Here is a 24,454-nt window from a genome sequence, read left to right on the forward strand (position 1 = left end):
TTCATTTTTTTTTCTACCTTTTAAACACATTACCTGATCATACCGATAACTTTCATATAAGTTCACCTTAACTTCTTTTATATATATATTATGTGAAACATTAAATAAAGATAAATTCTGTCAGTTATATCCGCGAGAAAGCGTCTGCGGTTACATTCTTCCGACCTGCAATGTGTATGATTTTTAAACTAAAAGTCTGTAACATAAGACTCCAATGAAATAGTCGCATATTCTTATCTTTAAAACATTCTAACAATGTAAGCAGATTGTGTTCAGTGTACACAATCGTCTCTGACACATTGTTCGTGACATACACATTAAAATGCTGTAAGGCCAGTACCAAACTCAATCATTCCTTTTTGATTGTGGACTATTTCCTCTGGTGGATGTTGATCTTCTTCGAAAAGTAACCAACTGGCAGTTCAATCCCATCCTCATTTTCCTGGAGGAGTACAGCTCCAACTCCAATGTCACGAGCATCGATGGCGTCTTTAAAAGGTTTTGAAAAGTTTGGTGTAGCTAAAACTAGTTTGGTGGTTAAAATTGATTTCAAATAGTCGAATGCCTCCTGGTATGGTTCTAACCACCGAAACTTTGTGTTCTTCTTCAGCAGATTGATTAACCGTGCCACTACACTGCTGATGTTTGGAACAAACTTCCAATAGAATCTACTGAGTCCTAGGAATCGAAGCACTTCTTTCTTCGAGGTTGGTCATGGAAATTCCTCGATAGCCTTTGTGTTTGCATCCCTTGGGGTCAAACTTCCATGACCCCATGACTGATGTTGTCCCAAGAGAATCACCTTTGCTTTTGCGAATTCCGTTTTATTTAAGTTTATCACCAGTTTTGCTTCTCATAGTCATTCAAAGACCTTTGCCAACTGTACCCATGTGATCTTTCCAAGATCACTACATTGTCCAAATAGATGCACCGTTTGTTAACCCAGCCACAACTCTGTTCATGAGTCTTTGGAATGTTGCAGGCACGTTTTTCATTCCAAAGGGCATCACTTTAAACTGATATAACCCATTTGGGGTTACAAACATGGAAATTTCTTTCGCTGTCTCTGATAAAGATACCTGCCAGTAACCATGCATTAAGTCCAACTTGGTGATGTAACTAGCTTGACCGACTTTCTCAATATAGTCCTCCAATCTATTGGATATGAGTCCGATTTTGTAACAGCATTGACCTTCCAATAATCCACGCAGAATCAATGAATCAGGGATTATTAATATTCTTACAACCACATCCATAAACATCACTCTCTCTGACTGACACACAGCAGCACAGTATGTATAATCTTCAACATGCACTCTAGAGATTCACCAAGATTCCTTAGACAGCAACTTCGAAACCCTCAATCACTACCATTTAGAAGATACGTGGTAACACTACCCCTGCAACTCTTTACGGTTGTGTATTTGTGTTAAAATCCTGTTTCCTACCAATTTCATCTACATAGTCTGCATATACTGGCGTTTAAGGCAGCCTAGAGAAGATTCAATAATTTGATCCCAGATATGGAGTGGATGTCTCATGAAGAGAGGTTCGATAGATTGGGCCTTTACTCTTTGGAGTTTAAAAGAATGAGGGGAGACCTGCTTGAAAGATACATGATTCTTAGGGGGCTTGACAAGGTAGCTGCAGCAAAGTTGTTTCCATTTATGGAAGAGCCTTGGACCAGAAAGCATAACCTCAGCATAAGAAGTCACGTATTTCAGATGCAAATGAGTAAATATTTCTTCTTTCAGAAGGTGGTGAATCCATGGAATTCTTTACTGCAGAGAGCTATAGTGGCTGGGTCATTAAGTATATTCAAGACTGAGATGAACACATTTTTAATCAATAAAGGTATCAAGGCTTAAGAGGAAAAGGCAGGAAAATGAAGTCAAGGATTATCAAATCAGCTAGGGTTTCATTGAATGGTGGACCAGATGGGTGCTTGCCTGGATGGATGCAGCTCCAACAACACTCAAGGAGCTTTTCATGATCTGGACATAGCAGCTCACTTGATTGGCACCACATTCACAAACATTAACTCCCTCCACCACTGATACTCAGTAGCAGCAGTGTGTACTATTTACAAGATGCACTGCAGAAAATCACCAACGATCCTTAGACAGCTCCTTCCAAACTCACGACCAGTTCGATCAAGAAGGACAAGGGCACCAGATACATGAGAACACCACCATCTAACTGAGTAAGCCACTCACCATCCCGACTTGGAAATATATTGACATTTCTTCACTGTCACTGAATCAAAATCCTGTAATTCCCTCCCTAATGGCATTATGGCTCATTCCATAGTACTTGGACTTCAGTGGTTCAAGAAGGCAGCACACCACTTTTTCGAGGTCAACTAGGGACAGGTAATAAATGCTGGCCAACCAGTGATGGCGATGTGCCAAAGCATCCAAAGAACAAAGTTTGAGTCAAACCAGAAATAATCCAATTTTGACTGCTTCTTTGGGACTTCGCCTATTTGTGGTTGATGGTGGAACTATGGCTGCACAAATAACTTTAGAAGTAAGAGACAAATGCTACACCCAGAAAAAGACAACATAGAACTGGGGACAATCAGCAAAACTACACCCATCCAGGCAAGCATCCATCTGCTCCACCGTTTAATGAAACCATGGCTGATTTGATAATCCTCAACTTCACTTTGCCAAGGTAGATGATGATATGTGCTGTTGGTCCATGGGTCATTTGGTGGCCTATTGTTGATAGTCAGTTTACCGATGTGACTGTGGCCATCCAAGGCAGACCATCATCTACCATTGAACTTTTGTCCTGAGAAATCCTGAGAGATCCATTACTGGCGGCATTGCAACCATTCACACTCCATTAGCTGGAGGCATTCAAAGAATTGTTAAACACAAAGAATGCTGTAGATCTCAGTAGGTTTGGCAGTGTCTCAGCAGGTTTAAGGAGAGAGAAACAGACTTAATGTTGTGAGTCCAATATTCAGTTTTGAAAAAGAGTCATAATGAACTTGAAAAGTTAACTGTTTCTCTCCTCACAGACACTGCCAAACCTACTGAGTTCCTGTAGAATTCTCTGTTTGTTTCAGATTTCCAACACCTGTTGTATTTTGTTTTTATATAATGCTTCTGCAGCCATTTGACTAAATTAAAATAAAGTTAAAAATCAGACAACGCCAGGTTATAGTCCAACAGATTTAGTTGGAAGCAGTAGCTTTCGGAGTGTTGTCCCTTCATCAGGTAGCTGTGGAGCAGGATCATAAGACACAGAATTTATAGCAAAAGACGACAGTGTCAAAAAGCTGAAATTATATATTGAACAATACTGGATTGCTGCAATCTAGGATTGTTCAGGATATCATTTTAGCTGTATGACACTGTAATCTTTTGCTATAAATTATGTGTCTTATGATCCTGCTCCACAGCTACCTGATGAAGGGGCAGCACTCTGAAAGCTAGTGCTTCCAAATAAACCTGTTGGACTATAAACTGGTGTTGTGTGGTTTTTAACTTTGTCCACCCCAGTCCAACACCAGCACCTTCAACATCATAAATTAAAATAGTCCTAGCAACGACAATCAGATTATTGAACACACCATTTTAATACTACCTATTAATGGCTGCATTATACCAGCATGGGGCATTGTTTGTACGTGCATTCACAATGTATTTTAGAAATCAGGGTAAAGAATATTTCATAATAAATAATATCAGTCCCAATCCTGATATATTTTTACTAAAAGCCTCCACAAGTTAGTGACATCCTTGTCTGTATCTACAGCAAAAGGTGGTTGCAAATGACGCCTTTCCAGATAAGGAAACATCCACTTCATGGAGTTCTAGTTTTGTCAATAGTGTGGTGAAGTGGCTGGCTTAAGTAAGTGTGCCATCTCTGAGCAGTGATGAGAACATTCTCCACCACATTCTAGAAGCCAATTGCTGTGTTATAATGCACAATTCTGTTGCAGTATTACTTGAGTTGCAATGCTGCATAGAAACCAACACCAATAATATGTGACCATAGAAATTGGAGGCGAATGGCTGCAACAGTTAACTTTCAAAGTGAGATTCAAAGTTTATGAAGCAACTGTAATCTTAAGTCATCCACTCACCTCACCACCGTTAACATAGTCCAGGACAAAATAAAGTTTCTCCGTTGTCTGAAAGCAGTAGTGGAGCCCAACCAGAAAAGGATGCTTGAGGTTCTTCAGTAGCACATTGCGTTCAGACATAATGTTCTTTTGCTAATTTAAAATAGGCACGATTAGAATCTGAACAAGCAACCAACGAGAAAAGACATATCTGCCCCTTAGTATGTACTTTTAAATAATGTACTTATACAACCACAGTACACACACAAGAATTATTTCAATGTTAACCCAGTTTCACTTCACTGCATGCAAATCTAGATCTAAAAACTCTACTTAATATTATTGACCAGTCATGTAAAATAAATTTTACCTATGTACAATAAATGTACCCAATCTAAAAGGATAGTTATTCAGTGACTAAAACTCTCCAATCTTGGATGGTGGATTCAGCTCCACAGACTTGAACACAGAAGTGGGCTGACATTTCAGAGTAATGCTAAGGGGTGGGGGGATGCTGCATTGTCATTTGTATAATCTTTTGGCTATGGATACACTAGTCATTGAGCAACCACTGCAAAGGTCTGGTGGGGAGGGGAGAGACCACTGTCTAAGCTTTTCAGTCATCGTATACTGTGGTGCTGATACCTCAGAAAAACTCTTCAGATTGTATGCTTGTAGCAGAATGTATATAGTTAATGCCAAAATATTGCAAATGGATTGACGCACCTTTAATACAAAGTGCTCAGTCTCGGAAAATAGCATTTTAGGGTATTTTCCAAAACATTTGATTCAAAATGTTTTGTAATGACTTATGATATTTGATTAGTAAAGCATAGTAAAGTCGAGAAAAAATGTGTCATTTTCAAATAAAACATTAAACTAGGGTTTGGTTTGCTCCCTCTGGCACTAAAAAATTACAGAGTTATTTTGCAAAAGTACGGGAATAGAATTAATTGGATAACAAAAAGCACAACAGTATATTTTTTTCACGTATGTATTGGCCAGTATTCACTTCGCAACCAAAATCACTCAACAGATTACCTGGCCATTATGAGATTACTGTTTTTGAGATCTTTCTGTGCATAGTTAGCTGCAGTTTTCCCTACATTTGAAGTACCTCAAAAGTACGCGGTGCTTGTAAAGAGCTTTGGCGTTGCCTTACGACCAGGAAAGACATTGTGTAAATGAAAATCTTTATTTCCTTGCTTGTTTAAAAACTTTACAAGGTTTACTTGGAGCTGTGACAGGCCACAGGCATGTCTTAAAACCAAGAAAGCAGATAATGACTTTAGTAAATTAATCTTATAAGCACTAATCTACAAAGTAGATGGGTTAGTGCTTCAATTAAAAGTGCAAGGAAAGAATTTTAATTCTCATTCTTTTCCAGTGTCATTAGATGTAATTAATGTTTCCCAAATCTTGTCCTTGCAAGCCCTATTTGAAATTCAACAACCAAGATTCTGCATCATTTCAGCACCGATTTTGCTTCGGTTGTGATCCCACTCCTTGCTGTTACATTTGACCTTGAGATGAGCTTCAAGACTTCATATTTGCTCTGTTTCAGACTTCCTGTTGTCAAGCATTCAGTAGGAAAGATGGGGAGCAAAATCATTCTGAAAATCACTCCCTACACTTACCTCGAAACCTCTCTCTCTAGGCAATTTTCTCCCTGACCTCGTCTTCAAAACACGCATTTTAATCTTAGCCACTTAGTTTAAGCAATAATCTCTGGTGTTGACCCTAGCAACAGCCACTGCACCTGGTGGCGTTGCTGACAATGGAGAACTGCTGGGATCTGATTGACCTGCAGCTACTGGTGAACAGGAATTCTGCTGTTCTGTCTGAAATCCCAGTGAACTATAGACTAGTAAGCCTAACATCTGTGTTACTTGCCAAGATTCTGATGGATAAGATATACATGCATTTGGAAAGACAGGGTTTCATTAGGAGTAGTCAGCATGGCATTGTGCACAGGAGATCATGCTTCACAAATTTGTTAGAGTACTTTGATGAAGTGACCAGGAGAGTTGATGAGGACAGAGCAGTAGACGTACTCTATATGGATTTCAGTAAGGCCTTTGATGAGGCTCCACATGATAAGCTGCTCTGGAAGGATAGATTGCATGGAATCAAAGGCAAGCTGGCAAATTGGATACACAATTGACATGATGGTCGGAAGCAGAGGGTAATAGTGGAAGGGTGCTTGTCAGACTGGAGGCCTGCAATTTGTAGTGTGCCTCAGAGGTCAGTGCTGGGTCGATTGCTGTTTGTTATCTATATCAATCTTTTGGATGAGAATGTAAATAAGTTTGCAGATGACACTAAAATAGGCAGGATCGTTAACAGTGAGGAAGGTTATCGAAATTACAGCAGGATCTTGATCAACTGGGGATGTGGGCCAAGGAATGGCAAATGGAGTTTAACATAGATAAGTGTGAAGTGTTGCACTTTGGAAAATCAAATCAAGAGTTTCATGATGAATGGTAGGGTTTTAAGGAGTGTAGTGGAACAGAGGGACCTTGGAGTTCAGGTGCACAGAACTCTGAAAGTGAAGTCACTGATAGACAGAATAGTGAAGAAGGCTTTTGGCACACCAGCCTTCATCAGTCAGGGCATTGAGTATAGAAGTTGGGAAGTTATGGTGCAGTTATACCGAATGTTGGTGAGGCCGCAGTTGGAGTATTGTGTTCAGTTTTGGTCACCTTACTTTAGGAAGGATGTTATTAAATTGGAAAGAGCGCAGAAGAAATTTACAAGGATGTAGCCTGGATTCAAGGCACTGAGTTATAGGGAGAGTTTGGTCAAGCTAGGACTTTTTTCTTTAGAGTGTAGGAGACTGAGGGGGGATCAAATAGAGGTATAAGATCATGAGCGGCATGAACAGGGTGAACATACTCAGTCTTTTTCCCAGGGTTGGGGAATTGAGGACAAGAGAACATAAGTTTAAGATAAGTGGGGAGAAAAACTAATGGGAACCTGAGAGGCAACTTTTTTTACCAGAGGGTGGCATGCTTACAGAATGAACTGCCAGGAGGGGTGGTTGGGGCAGGTACATAACAACATTTAAAAATATATGGCAAGAAAAGATTTAGAAAGGTATGGGCCAAGTGCAGGGAAATGGGGTTAGCATGGATGGACATTTTGGTTGGCATGGACCAGTTTCGGCCGAAAGACCTGTCTTTATGTTGTAGGTCTCTATGACTTTATTATTTTTTGAAGGTCTGATGCTGACCTGTTATATTTGCCTTTAGAGGCACTAATTCAGTCAGGCCTGTCCCACAGAAAAAAAGCAGGCTTGGAGAAACACAAGACCTAATTAGCAATATTAAATCCATCTCAATACCTCCTTTTGTGTCTCAATTTCATATTTTATCTTATAAAGCTTTTGCGAAGTCTGCTGAGACATGCTATTACGTTAAAAGTTCCAAGGATAAGATATTGTTGTCACACACAAGAGGTTAAGCTTTGAGACCTTTTTATACTTACATCTTTCCTATTCAGGATCATTTTCTTCTGCAAGACTTTAATAGCATAAAACCTGCCATCAGACTTACGTTTAGCAAGGAGAACCTAAAATGATATTGAAGAGTGTTAAAGTTCCAGCTCAGTCTGCCACTCTTTACACATAGGGTATGAAAATTACACTCCAAGACTATATTGACCAAGTGAAAAGTACAAATTAAATTTGATGATGTCTAAACGAAATTATTTGAACACATTTAAAGACAGATGCAAGTTTTCATAAACTTCATAAACTTGGATCTAGCACAGTCAATAAAAAGCTTTTAAAAAAAACCCTTGACAAAAAAAACAGAAGAGGCTGAGTTTGTTGCCACTGCCATTATTAGTTGGAGCAGTGCACTGCAAAGTATTTGCAGTACTGAGATGTGTCTTCTCAACCTCATTTGAGTGTGTTGCAGATTTATTCCTCTGAGAGAGGTCAATATTCAATGAATTATCAGGATTACGACCAGATGCCTGGTGAGATTAATACTGTTCTGGTTAGGATACCCAAAATTAGCAAAACCCCCTTACTAAGGAGGGATGAACTTGCTCTCCCTTCTTTATCCATCTACTCTGCCCAGTTGGTCGTAGCAGGTCACGAAGGATCTCTGTGGATAACTTTCTCCCAGATTGAAATTAATTTATACTTTAAAAGGAGCCAATTTAGGAGATTTTCTTGAGTTTACAAAAGGTTGGGTCTATTAGTTACCAAATGTAAGAATAAATAATAAGGCAATAGAAGACTAAGAAGTGAATAGAAAAAAAGTTTAAAAGAAGAAATATGGGTCAGTCTCTGGGCCATTTCTTACCTAGATGCTGTCTTTTCTCTCATCAATCTGAGATAACTTCCAAGAGATCATAACGCAGTTTGTACTGCATTTCTCCCTTTTAGATTCACCCCTTTGAAGCTTCATTGACACCTCAACAGGTGTGCCATTTCAGGGTCTCTCTCTTGCTCTCTCAACAGACACAAAAAAATTTACATCTGCAGTCATCTTACATGTAGCAGTCCCCTTTTACAAAATTTGAGAGGTGATCTGGGGTTGTGATCCATGGTTCATGACAGCCTGACACAATCCTTTTAAAATGGTTGATCGGGAACTGAAATTGTTGAAACTTTGGATGGAAGACATGATTTGGAGATGCCGATGTTGGACTGGGGTGTACAAAGTTAAAAATCACACAAAACCAGGTTATAGTCCAACAGGTTTAATTGGAAGCGCTAGCTTTCGGAGCGCTGCCTGATGAAGGAGCAGCACTCCGAAAGCTAGTGCTTCCAATTAAACCTGTTGGACAATAATCTGGTATTGTGTGATTTTTAACTTTGGATGGAAGAAGCATTTATCATTTAGCTTTTCCAGCTGGATAGGTGATACTTTCACTGATCTTAGTTCAATCCTCTCATCTTTAGTTGTTTAGAGATAAAACTTTGACTCCTTTGCACTCTAAAGCATTTGAAGAGGTTTAATTCCCAATCAATGAGATAATTATGTAGAATGTACATAAAAAGATGTATTTTGCTATTGGCGCAGTATGACATCCATGATCGTGCCCAACATCAAATCAGGTTCAAAGTTGTGTTGCAGGAGAAACCAAATATAAAAAGAAAATCATATTAATATTAAAATAATTCACTTACTTTTCCAAAGCTCCCTTTCCCAATTATTTTTAGAAAATCAAAGTCCGTTGGTTTGGCACTATAAATAAATAATAATTTGTAAATTAATTTTTAAATTAAATCTTTCCTGAGATATTCGGTAATTATTCCAATGTTAAAAAGAACTTACAAGGAATTGGCGGATGGTCCCAGGTTGATGTTGCTCTGTGCTGACATGATCTGAGGCTCAAAGGAAGGGATGTTAAACCTTTCTAATAAGGATCTGCAAATCCTAAATTTCAAAACAGGAAATCAAGGGTCAAGAATGCTTTCTACTTACTGGGTTCACCTTGTTATTTTGAAAGGGATCATTTTAAATTTTTGAATGTGTACATTTTTTACAACTGGACGAGTTCTGGAAAGGGAAGTAAATATCAGCAGCTTCTTAATGTTTGAAATCTAAGCCCTTAAATTTCATCCTGCTTTAAATCAAGATTTTATGAAGCTATGGTTTCATGAAACCATTTCAAATAGATACTGCTTTCATGACAAAATTGTATTTGAAAACTTACGAAAGGCTTGAATTATTATTTATCAGAATGGTGTCATTCACAATCGGTATGATTGAGGAAATTACACATTTTCTGGAAACAAGAAAACTGCACAAAATATTTCATTCCACAGAGTTAAACATATTGACAGCAGATTCATTTATTTTTAGGGCATTTTATTGCACTTGTTCCTGGATTAATCACAATACGATTCTCCCAAAACAGATTTCCGGTCTTCCATGGTCCCTGAGCAGTTACGCTCTTGATGGCTGAATTTCACCAAGCATTAACTGAAATTTACAAAAAAACCTGATGAGTTCCAATTTCAGGGAGAGGCATGAAGGGTTTGCCTCTGTTAGCTCCTTTGAGTTTTTTGATGCAATATTGTTTCTGATGCAATAATATGTTTACCTTTGGATATGAAGTATGCCCCTATTTCACTGTGCCCATGCTATCATATACTCACCAGTGGCAGAAGTACTCACCACTGCTAAGACACTCCCAGACTTTCAACACCAGTGCCATATTTGAAGCCCAGCTGTGCACTGAGTCAAGCACTGCCAACCACAATCCATGGCCCTCTACACAGTGGGAGGGAAGCAAGAAAGAAAAGCTTGTGTGGGCACGTTGATGACTTCCATTGTCGAAGTGACTGCTACTTTATCCCTAAAACAAAGTCTGGCATAACCTCTTGTTCTATGGCAGCATCATATATTGGAAAGTCTTCAAATGGTTGAAAACTTAACAACACAAAAGCAAAGAAAATAAATAAAAAAGCTGTGTTTGCTTCTGGGAACAATCAGAGACCTTTCAAGCATCAACATATTTAAAAACAATTAACACTCTCATCTATTGGAACTGAATATCAATTAAGTCCTGTCTGGGTTATTATGCTTGACTTTGTATTATGAAGGTGAAGGTGATATACCCTCTGTACGATGTCCTCATCTGCCTCCTCACAAGACTACTCCAATGTTCTGCAGCAAGGCCCCTCAGACTGATCCAAGCATCAGCCTCATCACCTGCCTCATAATGATCTTGGTAAAAGAATGAGCTGCATTGTATCTCTGTTCGACCTTCGTTAGGGTTTACGTGATGGAGTCATTGGCCATTGTTGCTGAAGGTAGTCCTTGACTCCCAGTAAGTATCCTTAAAAGACAACTGGTTCTTGAAAGGAAAAGGAACACAAGTGTTCTCAGGAATATAGGCATCACAGCAGCTCTCAGAGTACTTAGTGCAGACTTTACAATATGGTACAGATAATCACAGATGACATGTACATTGATAGAATGGAATCCATTTCTGTTGATGACATCAGCCATATTGTGATATGACATTCTCAACACAACCTGTATACAGTTTACCTTGCCGTGCACTTAGCCCAGCTAATGTTTGAAAGGCCTATGGCACAGGCTGAAGGAACAATACCTCTTCAGCAATCTGAGGGAACCTCAGCTACAACTTCTTCGTGTGGAGCTAGAATTTGCGGTTGGTCCTGCGATTGCTGATACCTCTGTTCTTCCTCAATTTCTCTGTACCTACATAGCAGTGTGGCCATGGCACCAATGACCTCTGCTGTGGTGTGATCCATTGGTCAAGATTCCAATGAAACATTGTGGGGAATATCAGAAACAGAACACATTCTTTATAATGGGACCAGTCAGCATTTACATCACATACAAATGACAGTTTAGTATATTCCTATATACAGTGAGACATGGAAGACTTTAACAAGGAGCGCCATGGACTTTGACATAGGGTACCATATCCCACTGTATGCAGCACCAGTCATACAGCACAAGTAGGAGATTGTAAGTGAGGTAGGATTACTGAAACCTTGACGTGGTAATTTGGCTGAAGCAATGCAGTGTGTTTACCATGTAAACTGCTGCCACATACTACAGGTGTGAAACTGACGTAGCCATAGAACAACATGTCTGCACCCTTGACTGAGCACTGCTGATAACAAGGAAAAAGTGCCAAGCTGTGTGTTTCTGCTAAATGGTAAGCCCAGACAGAAACAATGTGAGCTTTCAAGTTATCAATGAGGTGGCAAAGCACAAAGCAATGCAGAGGTGTTGTGACCATCCAAGTTGGCATTCCTGATGAAGGACTTATGACCGTAACATCAACTCTTCTGCTCCTCAGATGCTGCCTGACCTGCTGTACTTTTCCAGTGCCACATTTTTCAACACTGACTCTCTAGCATCTGCAGTCCTCAAAGTGAATAAGTACTAAAAGAGCAAGAGAAGACCCCTGAGGTACAGCCTGGTGTAATGCATGTTTTGAGTGCCTGTCCCTGTGTGCAAAGTGGCCTGGCAGCAGCATTGCAATAAAAGATGTTGATGTACTTCAAAGTGAAGCAAAGTAGTGAACTGTCCTCTAAGTGAGTCAGAGATGTGCCATGACAATGTGGTGAGGCTGATGCATGTTGATGTCAACATCCACAGAGAAGGGGATGCAAACAGTTATTTCCCATGGAGTTTGCCTGAGATGTTAGGCATGGCTGGACAACATGGGTGCCTAGAGGAGCAACTGGTGAGCTGGAACTGCCAGGGTTCCACTATGGCTTTCATCCCAGGAATTGCACCATCTACTTTTGATCAATAAAGTGAGAGGAAAGGAAATCATATATACATGAGGCTAGATTAAGTCCTTGCCAAGTGAAATATAAAAACACAGAAATAGAGACTTTTCATTAACTGGCAAGATTTTTACCTTGCTTTTCAAAACATGAGTGGGAATTTGAAGTTATACACTTTAACATTAAGAAAGAAAGAAATGAATATAATTTAAAAGGAGAAAGACTGCAGAAAGCTGCAACACAGAGAGATTTAGGGGTCCTCATGCACTAATCATAGAAATCTAACATACAAATTCAGCAGGTAATAGGGAAGGCAAAAGGAATATTGGCTTTCAGAGACAGTGCACGATATAATATGGAAGTCTTGCTGAAATTATACAAGGCAGTAGGCAAAGCACACCTACAATATTGTGTACAATTTAATCCTCTTATTTAAAGAAAGATTTAACTGAGGCAGTCCAGAGAAGGTTCACTTGGTTGATTCCAAGTATGGGGGTGATTTTCTTATGAGGAAGATTGGGCAGTTTGGGTTTCTACTTATTGGAGAGGAGATATTGTTGAAATGTATAAGATTCTTAGGGTGCTTAACAGGGTAGATGTGGAAAGTTGTTTCCCTGTGTGGGAATGTCCAGGACCAGAGGAAGGAATTGCCCATTTAAGACAGATATGAGGAGGATATTCTTCTCATTGGATAGTGAATCTGTGGAATTCTTTACAACAGATGGCTGTCAAGGTTGAGTCATTAAATATATTCAAGGATGAATAGACAGATTTGTTATTAATAAGGGAATCAAGGTTTATGGGGAAAAGGTAGGAAAGTAGAGTCAAGGATTATCAGATCAGCCATGATCTCACTGAATTGAGAAGCAGACCTGATGGCCCAAGTGGCCTACTTCCGCTTCTACACATTGTGATCTTATGGACTAGGTTGATAAATATGGAAAGCAAAGGATTCTACAGGTTTTGTAGAAGTACAAAAAGAACAAAATAGTTTTAAAACAATATCATTGGTCAGACCACAATTCGAACATTATGTCTTGTTTCATGTATTACATAGCTGAAGGAAAGCAAGCAACTAATGATAATATGTAGATACTAGGCATGATAGTCTTTAAGTCTGATAAGATTGGAGAAACTAGGACTCTCTTCCTTAGAACAGAGAAAATTGAGACATCAGAGGTGGTCAGAATAGAGAGTTGCTATAACGATATGAATAGATAAATGTAAACCGATATATTATCCTTAACCAAGTGCTATTTTCTCATTACTCTTCATGGTCCTACTTTAGCTTGATTTCTCCTAATGTCAAAGATTTAGATTATTGTCCTTATGTTTAAATTTTCAATAATGCGTTTGTCCAACTTCCTCCAGATTGACAAAACCCATCCAGGCACCCTCTGTTCTTCTGTTGAGCTATCCAGCTCCAACTGCTCCCCATCCGCTATTAGTGGTTGAACTGTCAGTTGCACAAATCTTAGTCAATCTCAGTGCTCTAAATACCTTCACTTCTCTCTGTTGACCATACCAAAAATGCATTAACTTTAGCAAAAAAGACTTGCAATTATAAAGCACCTTTCACATTCCTGGGATACCCAAAGAGTCTTACAGCCAATTAAGTACTTTTGACACTCAATGGCTGCTCTGCTATCTTATGTCCCTACCTTTGAGCTGGCACTGAATACCTTTGATTGAGCCCCACCCCCCAACAGTCTCCGGGAATGCGGCTTGTTGGAAGATCTTTCCTGCATTTGGCAGTGGATTGTGGTGCTTAGGAGATCCTTTATTCAGTACTTAAGAGCCTCAATTTGTGGCAGTATGGGAAAGTTGGCAATGGACCTTCCAACTGAATCTCCCAAAGGAGAATGGAAATGGTGGAGATTGGGTACGCCACCACGCTGCATAATTAACTGTCCCCCACTCTCCCCCTGCCTTGCCTCCTCCTGGACCAGAGGATACTGCCATCAAGGCCTTAGGGCACAGAATGAGTGCATTTAGCCCAATGTAGAGCTGTCTCTCTGTAGAGCAACCAGTTGTCCCATTTCACTGCTGTATCCTCGTAGTTGTACACATTATATTCCCCCAAGTGGCGATTCAATTAATGTTTGGAATTATTGATCATCTCAGACTTCACCTGCCTCAGGGGCAGCAAGTTCCATCTCAATACCATCTCTTGATATAGGGGAACACGAGAGAGACAGAACTTCTTCCCAGGGAGCAGCATTGTTATCATGAGCCAAATGGCCTTCATTGGTGCAATAAGGCTCTAAATAGTTGATTCTGTAAATTGTAGCATGTATTATGATGTTGTCAAAAACATCCTCACACATCATGTTTACATCAGCAGAAGAAGGTTGCCAGCAATCTGGAGGTCTTTATGAAAATAAACGGTTCTATGAAAAATCCAACAGCTCTATTTTGTTGTCATCGGTTACATTAAATCTGGGCTACATGAGCTGGTGTTCAAAGACTGACATGAAAAACAGCTTACGGATGTATTTTGGCTGCAGCTACTAGCCTGAGATTGGTAGCAGAAGTAACAGCTTCAGCCAAGCAGTCCTGTTTGTTTTGTCTGGCACCAATTTGCACGGTCCTGTCTATGCAATTAAACATGAAATATTTTGTGTATGTGGGTGGTGCTTCCACACACTTTGACTTTTTAAATCAACTCTGGCTCAGTACATTTTCAAATTAACACATTTTAAAATGGGATTGGATAGCCCATTGGATTTATTTTCTTCTATTGAATACAAAATACAAATTCTTATTGTAGCCTCTAACAATATTGGGACTTTGTTAGTGGGTGGCTGGGGTCTCGTAACACTGCCTTCTAAAGTCAGGTTAGGTTTACCAAACTGCTTCATTGCAACATCCAAGTTGCACTATAAACATAATCTAATGATTCTGATGTAAACATGACTTTGGTAATAAAAGCAAATTACTGCGGATGCTGGAATCTGAAACCAAAAGAAATAATGCTGGAAAATTTCAGCAGGTCTGGCAGCATCGATAAGGAGAGAAAAGAGCTAATATTTTGAGTCTAACTGACCCTTTGTCAAAGCTGTGTTGGTCAGTTAGACTTGAAATGTCAGCTCTTTTCTCTCCTTACAGATGCTGCCAGACCTGCTGAGATTTTCCAGCATTTTCTCTTTTGATTAGTTTAGTAATATTCACTCTCCAATGCGACAGTCAACAAGATGATACATAATCCAGTATAAAGATTTGGTTTATATACTGTGTACATATCAGGAATTTTGCATTGCGCACATACTCAAGCAATCTATCCTTCTCCTGGTTTACAAAATCTGATAACAATCATGTCTGCACAAAATTACAGATAATTAATCATTACTGAATATATAAAATCAATACAGTGAAAACATTTTGATTAGAATTTATCATTCCATATATCCTTAATATTTTGCTAAGATCACTTCCCTTGGTGGAGTTTAAACTGACTGAGTTCTTGCATTTATGGTATGTTTTGTAGGAGATAGAATCTTTACGGTGTGGAAGCAGGCCAGTCAGCCCATCAAGTCCACACTGGCCCTTCGAAGAGCATTCTACCCAGACCCACCCCCTTCCCTATATGCCTGCATTTACTATGGCCAACCCACCTAATCTGCACATCTTTGGACCGTGGGAGAAAACTTTGAGGAGAATGTGCAAACTCCGCACAGACAGTTGCCTGAGGATGGAATTAGAACAGGCTCCCTGGCACTGTGCAGCAGTGGTAACCACACAGCCACCGCATCTCCATAAAAGATGACATTCCACAGATTTGTATTAATGAATGCAAGACATTAGTTTCTTTCATCTTAAAGCGAAGTCGATACAATTTCTTGCATTGAGTCATGAAAATAATTTGTTGTGGTGTGCTTATTGTGATTTATTCCACTCTTAAAGAGGAGATGTATTACAAATCAAGTACTTTAGAAAGACAGTAATCAAAACAAAATATACAGAGTGGATACCAGCTCCAATTTCTGAAGCCAGGCCAACTGATGAGCTGGTCAGTAAATACATTTCAATCACTATGGCTTTTACAGTTTTTATGAAATTAACTAATGTTTATTTTTGTGTTGATGATGATTTTGCTATTTTCAATGCAATGCCACCAGAACCACCTATTATTTCTTTACTTGCATTGTAGTCCAATTATAATGTCTTTTTACCTTAAAGCCTCTTTTTCCCATTTGTTTCATTTGAGCTATGGCTTATTCTCAACCCTTCATCACAATGTTCAAGTCCAACACTGCGGCCTGAGCACAAAAATCATGGCTGCACCTCCAAGGGTTTGCTTCATTGTCAGCAGTGCTGTCTGTTGGTTGAGATGCTAAAGAGAAGCCCTGTCTGTCCTCTCAGGTGCCCTAGCCAATATTTATCCATGAATAAACATCATCAAACAGATTATCTGGTCTATATCACACTCCTTTAGCAGGAGCTTGATGTGTGCAAATTTGCTGCTGATTTCCCACAGTTCAATCGTGATCACACTTCAAAAGTATATCATTAGCTGTAAAATATTTGAAAGGTCCAGTGGTCACAAGTGCAAGGTTTTATTTTTCCTTCCTGTTTAATCATTTCTACCTTCCACCCCACAGAAGTTCTTTTCTTTCATTCATTCCTCCTGCATTTCTCTGTCACTGTATTTACTTAAAATGTATTGCATTTATAATTATTTCCAGCTATGAAATAAGGTCATTGACCTGAAATGAGATGCCTGTTTCTTTCTCCACAGACACTGCTGGAAATGTTGATTATTTCCAGTATCTAAAGTATTTTACTTTTGTGTGGCAGTTCTTCCAATTGGTTTCAAAGTACATTGTTTCTAATGAAGAATCATATCAGCCTCAAAACATTAACTCTGTTTCTCTCTCCACAAATGCTGCCAGAGCTGCTGAGTTTCTTGAATAGTTTGTTTATATTTCAGATTTCCAGCATTTGCAATAGTTCACTTTTATTTGGTTGAAAAACCCCTATTACAATGCTCTTTAACCTCAATTTTAACACATAGATCACAACCAAAAAGAGAAAGTGTTGAAGTATTTTGAAATTAACTCTTTTTAATCAATCAATTTTGATACACATCCCACACAGATGGGACTTGAACCTGGATCTTTCTGGTCTATGAGAGAGGGACATTACCACTGCACCAGATGAGCCCAAATTGTTGTGCACAAGCATTCTCATAATCTATCTACTTATTAAAATGTTTTAAATTCATTTTAGGGAAATCATGGATCACATTTAAGGGGAGATTTAATCCACTCCTCATTCACAGGTGTAATGTTCAAATTAAACCATAACTATTAATCTCTAGGTTAGATGCTTTTATTGTTCACTGTTAAATTCTGACTAATCATCGTGATTTGTGCACAATAAGGTCACGAGTGGCTGATCTGAACTTCTACTATTCTACTATTAACAGAACCATCAGGTTTTAAAATAGACATACCAGAGGATATAGTAATCAGTTTTCAACTTTCAGCATGCTTTTCTCTGACACAAGTCTGTGGTCATCATGAAGTACTAGGGTTTTTCAACAAGTAACACTCATAGTAAATTAAATTAGAAATTCAGAGTTAAGAAAACATTGCTGTCTAACCAGATAAGCAAAGGAACTGATCTACAGTTTGTCACAATCAATTGTTAATCATTCTAATGACATGGAAAGAAAATTAACAGAATTATAAATGCTATTCTGTGTTATCCTGTGGGATTTTAAACTCAAGGTCAGTTGACCTGTGTAGCATGTTGTCTTTTCTTTTCACCCATTGTATCCCTTGCTATTATCAAAAAAAACTCTTGAAAAAAATCTAGTGACAGTACCCCAATTTTAAGAGGGCCATGACTAATAGGAACACTTCAATGAGGCAATGGTTGATCTGCTACCTTACATCATGTACCTGCATTTGTTCCTTATTCCTTTTGATATCTTCGATTCACAAAAATCATTCAATCTGTGATTAAAGATTAAGATTAGACCAGGCAAAAACTGCCAAATTTGCAGAACATTTCAGACTTTAGTTTGGAGCATCCATGTCTGTCCACCATCTACCAGGCACAAGTCAGGAGTGTAATGGGATACTCCCCACATACCTGGATGAGTGCAACTCCAACAACCCCCAGGGAGCTTCATACTATTCAGGCTGCATGATTGGCACCACATCCAAAAATATTCACTCCCTCCACCACTAACACGCAGTTGCAGCAATATTTCAATCTGCAGCAACTGATAAATGGGAACACCACCACCCACAAGTTTTTTTTATCAAGACAGGTACCATCCAGATTTGGAAAGATATCACCATTCCTACCTGAACTGTTGGGCCCCAATCCATCACCAGTAGCCAATCCAGTTTCCAATGCCTCAGGAGCCCAGGCCATAGATCTGAATGGATCTTTAACCATTCCTTATCTTGTCCTGTTGTCCCGGGAGTGGGACAAAGCCAGAAACCTGACATACCAGATAGTGGTGTGAATTTCTGGGTCCACCCACTCCCATACTTACCCACCAAGGGGCTTGAAAATCCTGTCAAAAGGGCCCATGAGAAAGTTATGAATACAACAAAGTATAGAAACTTAACCTGAAACTTCCCTCCTCTCTGTATCTTGTATGAAACTTATTTTCAAGAGTGATGTTAAAATTCTACCCAACAATTACATGATAAATTAAATTAAAGAATTGCAGATACTGGAAATCTGAAACAAAAACAGAAATTGATGGAGAAACTCAGTAGGTCTGATGGCATCTGGGGACAGAGAAGCAGAGTTAACATTTCAAGTCACTCTGTTTTTCTCTCTACAGATGCTGGTATACCTGTTGAATTTCTCCAGCATTTTCTATTTTTGAACTAAGTGATAAATGTTGCAATGTTTTATTCCTATACATTTATAGTTATTGTAAATAGGCTTGAAAGATCTCCAGGTAGAAAGTGAGGACTGCAGATACTGGAGATCAGAGTCGAGAGTGTGTTGCTGGAAAAGCACAGTAGGTCAGGCAGCATCCGAGGAGCTGGAGAATTGACATTTAGGGCATAAGCCCTTCATCAGGAATGAGGGCTCATTCTTGATGAAGGGCTTATGCTTGAAACGTCGATTCTCCTGCTCCTTGGATGCTGTCTGACTTGCTGTGCTTTTGAAAGATCTCCAGAAAGTTTGATGACTTTCCCAGATAAACCTGATGCCATGTTTGCCAGAAGTCTGGATTTGTAGTCCACACAGTTTCACATGGATATTGTGTAAAGTTCCCTATTTTAGGAAACTCTGCATTTTTCAGAGTCCTATGTTAATTGTATGTTCATTAGGTGTTTAATTCGATTTGGGTAGTGGGTATTAACTGGGGATACAATTTTATTCATATGTATTGGAACATATATTGGAATGCAAAGGAAGATAGGTAGGTCAGAGAAACTCATTGTGGGCCTGCTCCTGGTCCTAACCAAGGCGGCCATTAACAGGTTGAGACAATAGGCTGTGGAGAGGATTGCTAGATCTGACTGCTTGCCTCTTGTCTGCAGTAATATTTATGCTGAAGTATTCCTGGAGTTGGATCATATGGGTGTCCACTAGCAGGGTTAAGGCCTTACCCAACCTGCAAGTGACATGGAGGTTGTAATGCATTATTCCCACATCATTGACATTTTAATCTAAATTTAAATATTCCTTTGAACATTTGTTTTTGTTAATGCTTCTTTAACATATTACTTTTAAAAATGTGGTTGAATTTGTTTATTTTAAATCTGTTTTTCAAAAGAATATATAAGAACAGACTGAATCTGTACTTGTTGGATTGGAGGAGAATTATATGCAATATATAGATCTGTCAAACAAATTTAGAACTATACGAACACTAGGCTTCATCCTGGCTATTTGAGTTGCAACAACCTCAATCTGGATTTACACTATAGCTTTAGCAACAATATGAAAAAACACTGATTCGTTCTAATACTAAAGGTGTAATATAAATTCACATATGCAGAAAAGCAATTCTTCCTTACCATGTATCTTAAAAGAGTGAAGCCCAGTCTTAGCTGTGGTACTAATATCAAAGTGAAGCACATGAAATAAAACAGAGAACATATTAACACAGCCATAAGTTCAATTAATTTACAAATATATTTGTCAGACAACAGTCTGAAATACTAAAATACTAAAGCTTATCTAACAATGAGTACACAGATTCCCAGTGGACAATTCAATTCATGATTCTGTTTATGAAAATGCTACTAGGTCTAACTACTCCTGTGTGCAATTTGTAACAGAGACTGGGCCACTTAAAGGCTCTGTGTTAATTTACTGATAATATTTTGGATTAGATCTGAGCCTTCAAACTCAATGATGGTGAGAGGGGTGTAACTAACAACCAACTCAACCATCAGTGTCAACCTTAAGTTGAAGTAGTTTCTCTCCTTCTGACACAATCAGAACTGCATTCTTCCATAAGACACAGAGAAGAGCTGTAGCCCTAAATGAAGTTCAGCTAGCTCATTGTGAGAAGTTACTGCTACCACGAGCTGAGTTAACATACCTGTGAGCAGTCATACACAAAGTCGTCAAAGACATGAAACTTCAATCGATTCTGTTCAGCTGATCACCAGCTTCACAAACTAGATTGCTATACAATCAGCAAATCTCATTTGTCAGATGCCAACAACACCTGGCATTTATACATGCCTTTAGCATAGTAAACTCTCCCAGGGTACTCCAGAGGAATGTTATCAGACTAAATTTGACACTGAGCAGCCTGTAACTTGACGATTGGTTTCAGAGTTAAAAAGTTAAAAAAGGTATACTATTAGTGGGAGAACCTTGGGAAAGTGCAAGTCCTCTAATCTCTGACCAGTGACAATAAGCGGCTGCTAATCTTGTGAATGATCTGCAGGTGAAACAGGACTGACAAGGACAGGAACTTGTTTACTAAACAGAAAACTGAAAAAAAGTACTGTTTCTGATCATCTGGTATTGAAATGGCACACCTATAACCTTCAACTGTCCTAGAGTCTCCTCCCCTCATGCAGCATATTTGAAATATAAATGTACCTGTTCTAGTAATTTTACATGACTGATTGTATAAGGAAAATCTCACTATCAGGCCTCACTGAAAAAATTCTGATTAATATCAACCCATTTCTGTCGCACTTTTAGAAAACTTAATTTGTTAGTGATTATTGTTGACACACTGTTGGTGCTCTGCTTGGAAGATTTATTATGCTGGAAATGAAAGGAAACTCAGTTAAATAATCTGGAGAAGAGATAATCATTTACCCTGGGATTCTTTCTGCCAGGCTCTTAATTTCTGAATGCTGTCAGAAGATCAAACCTCATATGTTTGCTCGCTTTCCTCACATTTTTGTTGTTAATTAATTTCTTCAAATGTGTTACCCACATTTAATTATTATAGAAATTACTGTTTTCTCCAAAAAAAGCAACCAAAATTGAAAACAAAGTAATACATCAAACCAAATTCTTAGCAATGGTTCAACTGCAAGCAATTACAACAAGCAATCTGTAAGTGATTTCATATCAGAAGACACAGGTTTTTGAAGAAACATTATGACTTCCGATGTTTATTTCATTTACACATCTAAAATAAAATCTACATCAATTAACAAAATGAGAATAAAGGTGCAATGTAATACAATATAGAATACAATACAATATCCTTTTTCCATCACGTGTACATCATTGTAGGAGTACAGTGAAAAGCTTTTACAATGTCTATCTTCTCATGGTGACATCTTAGGTATAAAACCTAGGTATGATTCTCAGATACAGCAGAGGAATAAAAGTAGTTGCATTACTGACAGAGTTGAAAGTTGATTTCCATATGTTTGAGTCAGGCAGCAGAAGAGTTTCAGAGGTTACAGGTTTTAGTCTAAATCTATAGCTTAGCACAGACACAAGTTTCCACCTTTCCTTTCCGGATCTTTTCCTTATCCAGAAATCAACTACTTCATTTGGGAAAAGCCCAAGTCTTTGTTTTAAACAGATCAAATTAAAAACAAAAATGCCCAGGGACACTAGGATCATTGTAACATTAACCAACAATCAAATGAAAAGCCATGAAGCTAGGTCAAAATGGCAGTTAAGGCGGGATATAATATAGCCCAACCCCGTGAACATCCTCAATGATTAGATTAGATTACATTACAGTGTGGAAACAGGCCCTTCGGCCCAACAAGTCCACACCGACCCGCCGAAGATGGCAGTTAAGGCGGGATATAATATAGCCCAACCCCGTGAACATCCTCTCCAATGCTACCCAACGCAAAGGTGACCATGGTAGAGAGACAAATTGTCGGATCACAATCCCTCCATGGCCTGCTGCCAGGACCTATTGATAGCCATTTTGATTCTGCCCTGGAGTAGGCCCACAAGGAGGTCCTCTATTTGCCTGTCCACCTTTGCACTAGGTGCCCAAAGATCAGGAACATGGGGCTGAAGTGAAAACAAAAGTGCAAGAAAGTAAATGAATAGGAGGTTCAACCTCCCACAGCCTATATACATATGATCCATTGACACCACTGCACCATTGAAAAGTAAATTGGCCTTGGAAAAACCCGACTCCTATTCTTTTAAATAAAAGGAAAGGTAAAGTCGTCATTGTCTTACAAAACCATGGGGTTGCTCTCTCATTAGGGATAGAAGACTGGTGGTGGCTTAACCTGAGAATCACCAGGCCTCTGGCAAGGGGAGAGGTTGAGAGGGAAGATCCTTCACGATAACTTCAACTGGTGTGGGAATTAAACCCATGTTGTTGGTGTCACTCTGCATCGCAAGCCAGAAAACTGAGATATTTAAATGGAATATATTCACCAAATTAAAACAAATTAAGAATAGTACACCAGGGGCACTGTTACATGAATCAACATCTCAAAGGAAACACAGAAAATTTCAAATTGGGATGTAATTTGGTGAGGTTAGTGATGCATCCCAGGTCCGGTGGAACCCACTTTTCATGAAAAGCTCACAATCTGCCAGTGGACTTGGTCTGCTCCCCTACAAGAACTCCTGGGCATAGAGAAAACCATATTAGAGAGGCAGGCAGTCCCCTTGCACAGTCCACTTCCAGGACCTACTGAGAGCTGCTTTGGCTAGGTCTAGATGTAGACCCATGAGGAGGTCTTCCAATGTCCCGGACCTCATCCACACCAAATGCTTAAAGATCAGGAGCTTGGGGCTGAAGAGCAACCAAAAGGACAACAAAGGTTTCTTTTAATAAATGAAAAGGAGATGCAACCTCCTATAATCTTTATTTATCTGATTGACAGACTCCACAGTACTACAGAAAGACAGTTAGCCTGGGAAGAACACTGGCTTTTTAAAAAAAGGGCCAGACTGTCACATGCAACAGCTGATTTGGATGTGCCTATAGTCTCAGAGCTTGGCTTGCCTCATGTCTTGGAGGTATGGTACAGAGTATAGCTACGTCATATATCCTGGAATGGCTTTTCTAGGCGGGTCATCCTTGGTGACTGAGTACTGAGCTTTATAGAGATGCATAAGTAGCTGTGAGGGAAGAAAGGACATCTGCCTAACTAGTCGGATCAACCAAATCAACCCAATGGGGTGAAAGATATCACAGCGAAATGAAACTTACTCCAAAGAACCCAACTTGTTTATTTTAAATAAATAAAACAAAATCACAAACAGAAATAAAACAAGAGCTCCCAGGAACGCTATAACTTAACCCCAGAAAGCAAAAACAAAAGGAGAAATTAATCAAAATGTCACGGGGTGGGTGCAAATAATGCACCCCAGATCCTGTGATGATGGATTCAGTTCTTCCCTGAAACAAAATTAACCAACTTGTTCGGGTGGGTTATGAGAAACCTTTGAAGTAGGTAGGAACCTGAGCTTTTTCCCGTCAATCTAGGGATACTACTACTGTACCACATGACCCCCAAAGCACCCTACTTTTTCATTTTGATAGACGTATCACCAAATCACTCATCAGGGACAGTATAACAACAACAAAAATAGAGGCATGTTGGAAGACAGGTGGGAACTCAATTAAAATGGACTGTTTTTATTCACTTGGAAGGTTCATGGGCCTCACTGGCTGGACAGCATTTAATGCCCATCCTTAGTTGCCCTTTATAAAGTGGTGGTGTGTTGCCTTTTTGAACCGCTGTAAT

General features: G+C 39.1%; 1 protein-coding gene across 10 annotated transcripts in view; it reads right to left on the minus strand.

Annotated features, from left to right (window-relative positions):
• The window catches only part of sgk2a (serum/glucocorticoid regulated kinase 2a), a 49,889-nt gene that overhangs the window by 12,016 nt on the left and 13,419 nt on the right, over positions 1-24,454 (minus strand). Inside the window, exons 1-7 of one of the 10 annotated variants that reach the window (XM_043710680.1) lie at positions 20,845-21,049; positions 20,315-20,355; positions 10,216-10,311; positions 9,370-9,471; positions 9,222-9,279; positions 7,565-7,648; positions 4,100-4,231 (exon numbers count right to left, since the gene is read on the minus strand). In XM_043710680.1, the coding sequence (XP_043566615.1) occupies positions 4,100-4,231; positions 7,565-7,648; positions 9,222-9,279; positions 9,370-9,416 (321 nt within the window). In that variant the 5' untranslated portion in view covers positions 9,417-9,471; positions 10,216-10,311; positions 20,315-20,355; positions 20,845-21,049. Of the gene's footprint in view, positions 1-4,099; positions 4,232-7,564; positions 7,649-9,221; positions 9,280-9,369; positions 9,472-10,215; positions 10,312-20,314; positions 20,356-20,482; positions 20,525-20,677; positions 20,767-20,844; positions 21,050-21,124; positions 21,147-24,454 lie in introns of those variants that run through there. The other 9 variants (XM_043710681.1, XM_043710679.1, XM_043710672.1 and 6 more) reach the window with 9 other exon arrangements.

The sequence above is a fragment of the Chiloscyllium plagiosum genome, chromosome 20 (assembly GCF_004010195.1).
Source record: "Chiloscyllium plagiosum isolate BGI_BamShark_2017 chromosome 20, ASM401019v2, whole genome shotgun sequence".
NCBI classification, from domain to species: domain Eukaryota; kingdom Metazoa; phylum Chordata; class Chondrichthyes; order Orectolobiformes; family Hemiscylliidae; genus Chiloscyllium; species Chiloscyllium plagiosum.